The 12,077-nt window shown below is 48.9% G+C and overlaps 1 protein-coding gene across 1 annotated transcript in view; it reads right to left on the reverse strand.

Moving 5' to 3' along the window:
* Nucleotides 1-743: 743 nt before the first annotated feature.
* Nucleotides 744-12,077, reverse strand: part of LOC131209368 (chaoptin) — a 50,041-nt gene continuing 38,707 nt past the window's right edge. Inside the window, exons 3-5 of the mRNA XM_058202422.1 lie at nt 8,334-8,444; nt 4,379-7,646; nt 744-938 (exon numbers count right to left, since the gene is read on the reverse strand). Of these exons, the coding sequence (XP_058058405.1) occupies nt 744-938; nt 4,379-7,646; nt 8,334-8,444 (3,574 nt within the window). The remainder of the gene's footprint in view (nt 939-4,378; nt 7,647-8,333; nt 8,445-12,077) is intronic.

Genomic DNA, 12,077 nt, shown 5'->3' on the forward strand with positions numbered 1-12,077 from the left:
CAAACAGTAACAATTGGCATTGGGAGCATATTTTTTTGTTTAATGAGCGTAAGTCTCACAGCAAAACGAACCGCGCTCGCCGAATTAACTACTTTGCTAGTGGCCTTCCGGAGGCCTTGCCTTTCGTCGGGCTTCGTGCCTATTGGTTGGTTAGTGCCTCAACTCAACGACTTATTCTCGTTTCTTACTCAGGTGCAAATATGGTGCCGGTGAACGAAGTACTCTAATCTAGGACCGCTACGATTCGTGATGGATTCCTTGCTGTTTGTGGGTCGGGTGCGTGGATGGGCTTTCGTTACGAATATCTTACTCATTACCGGTGCCGGTGCCGGACCGGCCGTCCTTCATCACTGTTCGATCCTTCGATCGATTGTTTCGCTCTCTTTCGTGTGTGCTTCCTTTTACATCATTCGTCTTGGACCATGGCTCGCGTACAAAATCAAAGCCTCCATTTTCCTATCGCAATTTACACTTCCACTACACTATTTACAATGTCACCGAGCACTGAACGGACGGTGTGGGGAAAAAAAACACTCGAAACGCAAAAAACTATCCACAATGGGCGCGGTGCTCTACCAAATATTGCGCCGCGAGACGCGAAAGGACTCGTGCATCCCCGTCCGGTGCATTCGGACGACTGGGCTGGCCTGTTGTCTTACCTTTCCGGTCGTAATCGTTGGCACTACATGCAGATCGATCTCGCGTACACACGCGTACGTACACTCACATATACAAGGCGGGAATTACAGTATCAGTGTCCGCGATTTGTGCAGCACTATTAGCAGCATGTTGAGGCAGATTAGCATAAACCGGAAGCGTAGCTTCAGCGCTAAACTGCTCAGCGCGCTCGCGTGGCACAGCAGGTCCTCGGGGAAGATCTCCAGGAACGGTAACCGCCGCCCGGTCAGTGGATCCGTGCAGGTGCTCTTCTTGGCTCGCTGTGAAGTAGAGAACGGCATTAGTGCATTAGTGACTCGTACGCTATCGGAACGGCTAAGAGGTAAACAGTTACGCCATCGTTTACAACATCACCCATCCATCGCCCCCAGTGACTTAAATCGGGTTGTTGATATGCAAAGTGCACGCTTGACTGGGTTCTCGCATTGATAAGCCAGCAAAGGAACCGTTTAAGATTTGTGGCCCCATTCAGCCTTAGGTACCTTTTCACCAGCCAAGCGTCCGGAACGTCTGTTGTCGTCGTCGGGAGAATGTTGTATCTTCACAACACAAACAGCCGAATGAATGTGACATTTTGTCAAAAGTTTCGGTCAAAGTGACTGGAAAGTTAAACAGTGAAACACCTCGGGACTGGCCGTCCGGATCGCCCTGCCGGATACCTGGCCAAAGGACGATGCCAACATTAGCCTCTTCGATGGCGACACCGCCCGGGGGAGGAACAGGGTTGACGACAACCCGGGGATAGAATATTCTATTTACCGAACTTCTCACTCTTGGCTTTCGGGCTCCTGCCGGGCGCCGGTCTCGAGCGTAAGGCAAACAAACACACGGCGTGCAAACAGGCGAAGGAGCCGTACCTTTTCGCTGCCGCCGATGACGACGATGTCGTCATTCTGTATGCTTGAAAAACTTTCAAAACGCTCTCCCACGTTCGGCCACCGGAAACCGGAGCGCTCGGTCGCGGCTCAGGGGACCGAAATGCTGCCGAGAGTAGTCGAGGGCCGTGTGGCCGGGAACTTTTCCATCGCATTGGACCTAAACAAGTTTGGCCATACTTTTGGGCGGCCCAAAAGAGCAGCGTACCGGCAATGCCTTCTCATCGCACACTCGAGCACCGCCGGGTCTCGGAGAACGTATTCAAACACACTCGACTTCGAGACGGGTTCGGAAGATGTGACTAATTTTCCCGGACCGGAGAAGGCACAAGATTCAAAGGCGCCCGGTGGTGTACGGTGGTGTTTCGATGCCAAAGTATCGCTCAAGTTGTGTGTATGGGTGTGTGTAGGTGGAAATACCTTCGCAGCGCAAGAGCCAACCTAACAACCTCACAAGGACGATGTCGTCGATGAGTTGACAAAGTGAGCTCCAACAAGTTTTTTAGTGCACTTGCCGGGCCGGGCCATTGATTCGGACTTCTTCGGTGGGCGAAGCAAAACAGAGCGGGGGCATTGGAGAGTGCGATTGGATCAGCGTCAAGTTTTCCACTTTAATCCGTTCTAAAATCCTTGAATTCGCAGTGCAACTTTGTGCTCCGCCAATGAATAATTTGCTAGTAAGCTGATAATGCTTTCGATGCAACCGAGCGGTGCTGGATGGACCGATGTTGGCTTCACCTGACTTTGTGGTCTGAGAGAAAGTACGATACAACAAGTCGTAATTTCTTTTATACTGAGCACTACATTCCTGACTTTGACTCCTATTTGTAAGGGTTAAGGGGCATTTTATTTTCCCTTTCCATATCTAAACTCCTAACCTGGTGCATTCTCAAGTAATGTGGTTTATTTTAGGTTGGGTTGTACATTGAACGTTACCAATTATACTTCCAAAAACTCGGGAAAAAGTACAAGTCAATAAAAGAGGGTTGAATTTGTTTTTTCGTTGGACTACTTGTGCGCCTAGAAGTATGCAATACACGTTGCCTCTGAATAGTTTGCGTTACGTTCGAGGATCTCTTGTAAATCTCGTGAAGATTGAGACTCTGGAACTATGGAAAGGTACTTCAGAAGTGTTCGCCACAGTTTGCGAGTGTGTCAACGATAAAGTAGTTCTCAAAATGTTTAAACAAGTATATATCTAGTCCTTGCAAAGAAGAGCCCTGGCAGAGAAAAGCTAGATACAAGGTTAGCAAATTAGCGTGCATTTTTTCATTTGGTTATAAAAATAAAACGGCTCAATAGTTTTCGATGTATAAAATTTTATTTGAAAGGTTTATCTGCACATTTCTTTACGTAACACAATTTTGGTCAAATGTTCACCTCGATTGGCTCTGCAGTAGTTCGTTCGGTCGACATGTTTTGAAGACAAAAATCTACACGATGTGTAGATTTTTGGAGTCTCGAAAACGACAATTATGTTTATTAACATAACCACCGAGGTAAAAACGAGCTTCACTGAAATGTGCTTTCGACGAATGAGTTGACGACCTACACCTTTGGAAATAAATGTTTCATATTTTCCCTTTTTCTGCAACCAAAATTGTATTTTATAAATAAACGATAAGAATCAACCTTTCAAATAAAAGTTCAAACATCCAAAAATGTTCAGATCTTTTTTGTTTATAACCAAATGAAAAAATGCACGCTAATTTGCTCACCCTGTACATGCTGTGGGCTACGATTTCACTATGAACTAACACAATGAACCGCGTACCACAATTGGCGTATAATTACAGTGAACTGCAGCGAATATTGGATGTGCAACCATCACCCGGACAGTCACTCACAGCAAATTAGACACACTCTCCGTCACTGTCACATCCCGCAAACGATGAATGCCATTATCACCGTGGAGCACTTTATTGCTTCCCTTAATTATGATGCAATTTTCCAGCACAATGTCCAATGTCACCGCCCGAACCACCGCCAGTGTGGCTGATGGCAAATCCTTATTATCGCGAAAAAATGAGCGGTGCCCACAACAGCGAAACAATATAACATAGTCAGAGTCTCATCAGCCGGGGCGCACGCCCGTCGAAGGAAAACTTCCCGCTCGGCAGCAGCATAATGATCCGAAAGAGGCGAACGAGAACGGGGAAAAAACCCGCCCGATGTGAAGGAAAGCATCATCACACTGGGCGAGCAGCATAAATTATTAATGTCGTTTCGTATTAATCAATGCCAGAATAAAAGGTTATTTATACTGTGCCGAACCCGGAGCAAGGGAAAAAGTGTTGCTTGGCACCAGATTAGCTTTACATTCGTTGTTCGCTTCGCGGCAGGACCCAGAGCAGGGCGGCATAATCGCTACAAAGTGTGCCCGAAGTTTTTGCCCGGGAAGTTGAGTTGAGTGTTAGTTTTCCGGCGTGTTTCGCAGCGCAGCCTTTTTTGTGTCCCAGTTTTTCGCTCCTTCTCCACGGCCGAGACCGGGCTAGGATGCTAATGAAAACAGCACAGCGAGCACATCATATCGGCGCCAAAGAAGCTGCAGTTGATTGAAGCAGAAAGCGATGCGGTAATTAATCATGTCTCGTTGTCGCCTTTGTAAACAGTTTGATCATGAGCCCCAGTTTTGTATGCCTTGCGTCGCTACACTTTGGCGCCGCACGTTCCCGGAGCGATCGGAAGATGGAGGTACATTATTTGGTGATTGAAACTGGTCGCAATTTTTTTGCGGATAAGTACTAATGGCGCAACGGGTATTTATCAAACTGATCCTTGTTTTTTTTTCCTGAGCGTGAGAAGAATTGGAGACAGTGACTTACCCGGATCATTTGTTTCATCTCGTCCTTGGAGATGAGGTTGACTTGCGCCGTCTCGCGAAGCCATCGGCGTAGCCAGTGGCCTAGCCACACCAGGCCACACTCGCACTGGAGCGGGTTGTTGGACACGTCGAGGCCTCCGAGGACACTGCGCGTCCCCACCGCATCCCACGAACTGGTGTTGGGGTAGAAGCTGTCCGGAGCGAGCGCCGCCAGCAGGTTGTCCGACAGGTCGATACTCAACCTTGGGATGTACTTGAGGGCATAGAAAACCCCCGGAGGCAGATCGTTCACCAGGGTGTTATGGAGCCGCAGCTTCAGCTCGTGATTCCTGGCGAGTCCCTCGAAGGCGTTGCTGGAGATCGACACCAACCGGCGACCGGTGATTTCCACCACATTCAGCTTGGTGTTCGAGTGCATCCGCGACGTGAACAACCCATCACCCAGGTGCTCATCGTACACGGTGACGTACAGCTCCTGGAGACCACGCAGCTTCGAGATGAGATCACTGAAGTTGTGCTGCGCCCCGATCCGGAGCCGTTTCAAATTGTGCAGCTTGATGAACACGTCCGAGTTGGCAATCTTGATGTCCTCTATGAACAGCTCCTCCAGGCGGCGCGAAAGCGCAAAGTCGTGGAACGAGATCTTCCGGATCGGGTTCCGGGACACGTCCAACACCCGCAGCGATGGTGGCAAGTTTCGCAGCAGGTTCGAGATGTTGCTAATCTTGTTCTCCTCAATGCGCAGCTCGCGCAACAGGTACAGTTCCTCCTGCGACTCGATCTCCTGCAGGTTGTTCTCCCCAACATCGAGTGACGCCAGCTGGGGCAAAGCTAACGTCGGCAGACGATAGATGCCGGTCGCGCGCAGACTCAGCACACGCAACCGGGGCACGTTCACGAACAGCTCCCGGAAGTTGACCGGCATCAGCTGGTTGTAGCTGAGATCGAGCACGGTCAAATTGTTCAGATTCGCGAACGAATTTTCCGTGATGGTCTTGATCAGATTGCCGGCCAGGCTGAGCTCCAGCAAAAACTGGGTACTCGTGAACATGTACGGATCCAGAAACTCGAGCAGATTGTTGTCGAACTGAATCGAGCGCAGCGTGAACCCGATGTCGGCGAACGCGGTCGCCTGCCAGGTCGTGAACTGATTGTTCGACAGGTCCAGGTACTCGATGCGCGTGTTCAGGAACGAATCACGAGGGATCGTCCGCAGCCGGTTGTTGTTGAGCTTCAGGAGACGTAGCTTCTTCAGCGGTGAAAACTGCTCGATCTGTAGACTCTCGATCCGGTTGTGGCTCAGATCAAACTCCTGCAAGTTGGCGAGCCCCGCGAAGCTCCGTCGCCTCAGTGAGCTGATGTTGTTGTGGGCCAAGTTCAACACTTCCAGGATCTGGAGATCACCGAACGCGTGGTTCCCGAGCGCCGTTAGGTTGTTCCAGTTGAGATACAGGATACGCAGCGAGAAGGCCAACGCTCGAAAGGCGGCCGTTTCCTGTAGCTGATTGTGGCTGGCATCCAGCGAGTAGACGTACAGCAGCGAGTTGACGTCCCCGTCGAGAAGTTCCATCGCATTGCTGCTAATGTTGAGCCTCATCGGGGTGGTTGCGTTCGATACCTGGCGGAACACCTTGAGCGACAACACCGACAGCTCATTGTGCATCAGATCGACACTCAGCAAACTCGGGAGAAAGCTGAACGCACCCTCACTAACGTTCTGCAGCCCATTGCAGGACATGTCCACGTACGTCAGGTACGGCAGATCGTGGAACGCATTCTTCTGGACCGCCCGGATTTTGTTCGACGACAAGTTGATGATCTGAATCAACTCCAGACTGTCGAACGTGAGACTCGGCAGCTCCTCCAGATGGTTGAACGACAAGTCAATCTCGACCAGGTTTCGGTGGACTTCCGAACGGAACAGTGAGCGCGGGATGGCCACGATCCGGTTGAACGCCAGATTAATGTACGTCAGCTGCCCAAGACTGGCCAGCGCGTCGTCCGGCAGGGACTTCAGGTTGTTGTTGTCCAGCCCGAGCCACATGAGCTCCGTTAGGACGGAGAGTGCCTCACCCGGGTATTCCTGCCGGTAGATGCCGAACGACAGCTCAAGGATTTTGAGCGTCGAGGACACGTTATCGAACACGTTCGGGTGCACGTGGTGGATACCGTTGAAACTGAGGCTGATTTCCTTGATCGTCTCGAGCCCACCGAACGCACCGTACCCGAGGCTGGTGATTTTGTTGTTGCGCAGCAGCAACGTCTGTAGGTTGGCGCCCCAGGCCCCGAATGCGCCCTCCTCGATGTCGGTGATTTTGTTGTAGCCCATGTTCAGGTACGACAGCTCGGTGCAATTAATTAGTCCGTCCGTCGGAATGGCGGTGAAATTGTTGCCACTCAGCGACAGCACCTTCAGCGTGCCGGGGAGCAGTCCGTGCGGACCGTCCGGAACGCTGCTCAGTTCGTTCGATGTCAAGTAGAGGTAGCGCAGCCGGTTCAGAGTGCCGATGGCCGCCGGCACCACCGTCAGCCGGTTCCGCTCCAGGTCCAGGTACTCCAGGCTGTTTTCGAGCGTCGCGAAGGCGAACGCATCGACCGACTCGATGAAATTGAACGCCAGCACCATGTGGACGATGTTCAGCCCCTGGAACGAGTCGGCCGGTAGGTGGCGGATGAAGTTTTTATCGAAATTGATTGCCTTTATCCGCACGCTCCCATTGAACAGCTGCGGCGGCAGCTCCTCGATATGGTTCAGGCTCAGGTCCAGTTTCTCCAGCCTGATCCGCACCGGGCCGGTCGGTTCTAGGCCCGGCCCAGCGCCACCGCCGAGCTTGGCAATTAGATTGTCGCGCAGCGACAGGACGCGCAGATCGTGCAGGTGCTCCAGGAAGGCGGTCGGGAACTGGGTGAGAATGTTCTTGGACAGATCGATCGTTACCAGCGACCTCGGGAACGTGTTCGGGCTGATGTGGGCGATCCGGTTCGAGCTGATGTCGAGCCAGACGAGTTTTTTCAGCTTCGCGAACGGCTTACTGCCCTGCTGCTGCTGCGGCTGTCCCAATCCCAAGCCCGTCCCGGTCGGCTGGGTGGCGGCCGAGAACAGCTTCGCGTTTATCATCGAAGCCTGCGAGTTCGGAGCCGTGTGGTTCTGACGCTTCTCGTCGTGCGTGTAAAACGAAACCTCCGAGATGGAGTTGCCGGAAATGTGCAGGCTGCGCAGGGAGTCCGCCAGCCCGCCCCAGTTCCCGTCCAGGTGGTGGATGTTGTTCCTGGCCATGCGAGTGCAGGGAAGGAGAAGCAAACAATGCGAAATGAGTACGATGGCAGATACAGATTCGGTCGGTTTCGGTATTATCTAGCTGTCTGTCTGTCTCGAGCACGTCAGACCAGTGGTCAGCCCGCTTGTGGAGTTCTGAGTAGCGAAAACAAATTATGAACTTGTTACGTCTACTTCGAAGTGCTCCAAGGCGCTTCGATAAGCGTAGCGACAAAAACCACATTCAAGTAACCGAAATTCGAGAGTCTGAGCTTCGAACAGTGAAGGAAGTGTTATTGTGTTTATTTTAACAAGATTAATTCGGCAGGAGCAATTAGCCTGCGACAAGACTAAATAAACTATTCATCAATGAGATGGCAGGAACATCAAACATCAACAAATAGGAAATAAAAATAGCAATAGTAAACATACGGCATTGTGATTACTTTGCAAATAACTTATCCATTAAAAAGGTCCTAACTGCGAATTCACTCCACCCGATAGATTAACACCACAGAACTTCCGCCGTTTGAGTCGGCTTTCTTTACTTTACGAAACCGAATGTTATTGTTATTTTTTCAAAAGCCACGAAAATGAGCAAAAAAGTCACCATCCAGAAGCCAGGATAACGGTGCTTCCGTCGTCGGTCGCTGGACCGAGCCATATGGTCCGGTGTTGTCGCAGAACCTAACTTACTTACCTCTGGGCTACTAATCGGCTTAGACTGTGGACATTTTTCAGCGAATCCAGCGGCAAGCCCTGCAGTTGATTGTCTGAGAGGTCCAGCGAAACCAGCGAGTGCTGCATGAAGCTGTGGATGGAACCGAAAGAAGAAAAAAAAAAGTCCGAGATCGTAAGCGAAGCTTAGAAGGGATACACACAGCACAGGGCAATCGCTATAAATGGGCGCTTTCCCAAACTAAATGGCCCGCCCGGACAGCACGAGGAAAAAAACCGGGAAGCACAGAAAACGACTTTTAAACCCGCAGCCCGTCCCGCCCGTCCCGCGCAGATTGGTCGGAAAAATAAACTCATCGGCTGGCATTTGCATGTTGACCTTAAGGGCAGAGTTGCTGGAAACAGCTGCAGGCATCCAACTATTGGCGGTCGTCGTCGGGTAGACCACATGGCAAGGAAAAAGTCCCTCCGGCCGAGAGTGGTGGATAAAAATGGCCAAATTGGAAATTGTTTTTCTTACCGAACCGAAAATCAAATTTTCTCAATTTATTTATTTGAATGTGTGCACCGCTTCGACCGAATCGCCAACGCTCGGAAAGCCGCGCACATTCCGAGGTTCGATGGACAGCGAATCCTGAATCCGGCAGCGGCGGCCCACGTTTCGGACGTCTGCGGGCTCGGGCCGTTTGGAGGAATTTTATCTTTCTCACCACTCACCACGGGCCACTGCTGATGCTTAGCCGTGATAAAAAGATGAAGGCTAATTCAATCGCTGGCTCGACGGGCACAATCGACGGAGCTGACGCCGGCCAGGAGAGCACTCAGCCGGCAGCCAGGGGGAGGGTTTGATTTCGAACAGTAGCAGACAAGAATGGAAGATGCTTGTTCGGTTTTTGCTACGAATGCGGATCGTGAAGGACTCTCGAGCCACGGATGATGGTGGCTCGGGGTCCGTCTCGGACGACGGACGGACTCGACGCACGGAGTGACGAGGATTTGCTGTTATATTTATTTCTTGTCGTTGTGCTTTCATCCGGACCATTTCCGAATCTTGTAAACCCCATTGTTGTAAGCACGGCGAGCGCTTATCCGTCAAAATCTCGTCCGGGCGTTTGGGATTTGTGGAATCGCTCAAAGTGCATAAACTTTTACTCACTTTACTTATTTGAAGCACAAACCATTGATAACAGAATAAACTGGATCCACTAGTAATGTTAGAATTTGACGATGCTAGAGTTGAATGAGGCATTTTAAGCGTCCCTGTCTTTCTTTTTGTGGTCTGATGAATGCGGGCATCCCGGTGACGTATTCAGGTTTTCCGGCTTCAAACAATCGTCAGAATCTTTTCCTTCCCAAAAACTCTCACCTGTAGAGTTTGGTTCGATTTGATCAAAAACGACCCGAATTATACTGAATTTTATGTAACGTTTGTATGGGAGCCCCCGCCCTGGAGGCGCGGGAGGATCGGGTTGTCCTACATTCACTGCCCGGTGTCACGAAACTACGCTGTGCAAAATTTCACGTGAATTGGTTTAGTAATTTTTGGAGAAAAATTGATATGAATATCAAAAATAAAAATAAAATGAAAAATTCCCAAATTTGACTAGGGGAGCATGACCTGGTACTTGCATGCGAGATTTGCGTTTCAAAACATGTAAGTAATATTGCATGCTTTGTTATGTGCAATGTTGCACTAAATGTTACATGCAATATTGCATGAAATGTTATATGCAATTGTTACAAAAAGTGGTAACGACTGACAGATTAGCTACGCGAAGCAAGGTGCGGTGTTATAAATAGATGCGCTTGTGAGATGCGAAATAGATGCGAAATATAAAGAGAGTGAAATGCGAGTAAATCGTGGCAATAGAACAAAATAAGTCGGAGAATAAAACGTAAATTTTGTTGCTGCTCCGCTCAGCTTAACTAAAAAATACGAAAGTGACTTCATTCTTTGCCAACACCCGCTAGAAACCGGATTTTCTAAAAGCAATATTACATGCAATGTTGTATGCTAGATTCAGTTTCCGAAACCTGTATGTAATATTCTATGCAATGTTGAATGTAATATTGTACGTAATGTTGCATGCAATATTGCAGGCAAATAATGCAATATTTGCCTACCCAAACATGTACACAATGTTCCGTGCAATGTTGTATGCAATCTTGGTTGCGAAGTGTGCATGGAAAAATTGCGTAATAATATTGCATGATACGGCCAAACAATATTCCAGGCAATATTTCAATATTATTGCTTGTGAAATATTTTAGTGCCATTTTTCGGAGCAAGCTTGCAAGGAAAAATTTAATAATAATATTGTAGGATGATTTCCTTAAACTGAAACACAGTTGACCACCAGAATCTTCCAAAACCGTCAATGGCTCACACCCATAATCATTGTTGGAAATTAGAGGAACGATAAAATGGGAAGAACGTCAAACTGGAGCCTTGTGGGTGAACCACCCAAACACAAATTTGGTTTCCACAATCGATGGTGCCGACTCTCTAGCTGCAAGGCTATTCGGTGACGTGGTTTAAATTGGCTTACCCAGCCCAGCACGTAGCAGGTTCCCGGACCTGGGTACGAATCACAACATCATGACCGTCGCTGCGAACCATCCCGGTTCGCTCTTCTTCGAATCGGTGTAACGTTCGAACGGCAATTGAATTCGAGTCGAGAAATGCGGACGACGCTGAACTGCACAAACAGTCACCCAGCAACATTGTAGTGTGACATTGTAGGTGAAATATTAATATTTCACAACAGTGTTTGGACAATTTGGCAACCGTCGGCCGGTGGACCGGTGGATTTTTGGCTCATGGCTTGGCGCCGCAACCGAACGGCCCCCAAATTCCCTAACGATGGATTGTTGTTGATCATAAATTTTCCATTTCCGAAACTGCCGATACCGATCAGTGGACCGATTGTTTGGTTGCTCCAACGAAGGCTCCAACGATCGGTGGTGTCGTATGCATGAGGGAGAAAGTCAGAAGCCAATGTGGCACGTGTTTGCTGTAAGGCTTTAGTCGTTATCGCCAAAAACTGTGTTGGAAGTTGCATTGATATTTCAACTTTCAGGTAAAATGTTAGCAACAAAGATAGAAATGGTTTCTGGATAATGGGATGGATAATTGATAATTCAGGGAAATGATAAGAAATGTTCGTAAGATTTGTTCCAACAACCAGACTTCAGTTATGCAGTTCAGTAAGTTATCCAGAAATGGTGCCGGATTGTTGAATGGACGATTGCTGTTATTCCTTTGTGTGCCAAATAATTTAAAATTAAAACTTCTTAAACTGTGAAGCATTAGATAATAGAAAGTAATCTTTCGTCTTTACGACAATTCTATCGAAGACGTCAACATCTTTGAGCTGAAACTATCAGATGATTTTGAGTTATGGTTGATTTACTTTAGCCTTTTAAGGATTTAACCATGTTTGGCTCTAGCGTTCTTGTTCTCAATAAACCGGACAAACATCGTCTGGCCTGTCAAGAAAAAGATGCTGATAATCTGTTATGCTTCAGCCACCAAAGCGACTTCAAAAAGGTCCTAAATTCACCAACAATAGCCAGTGGGAACACTTTTCCAAACATTCCCGAGACAAACGACAAGCGAAAATGCGTCACTCTATTCACCACCAGGAACCTCGAACCATTTGCGGAAGGTATTGTCTAATTCATCAACTTACCGCAATCGGCCAAACGTACGATCTGCATTCACAAAATCAGTTTTAATTCCCGGTTCGCTCTCACACTCTCACTC

Source organism: Anopheles bellator, chromosome 2, assembly GCF_943735745.2.
Source record: "Anopheles bellator chromosome 2, idAnoBellAS_SP24_06.2, whole genome shotgun sequence".
Lineage (NCBI taxonomy): Eukaryota > Metazoa > Arthropoda > Insecta > Diptera > Culicidae > Anopheles > Anopheles bellator.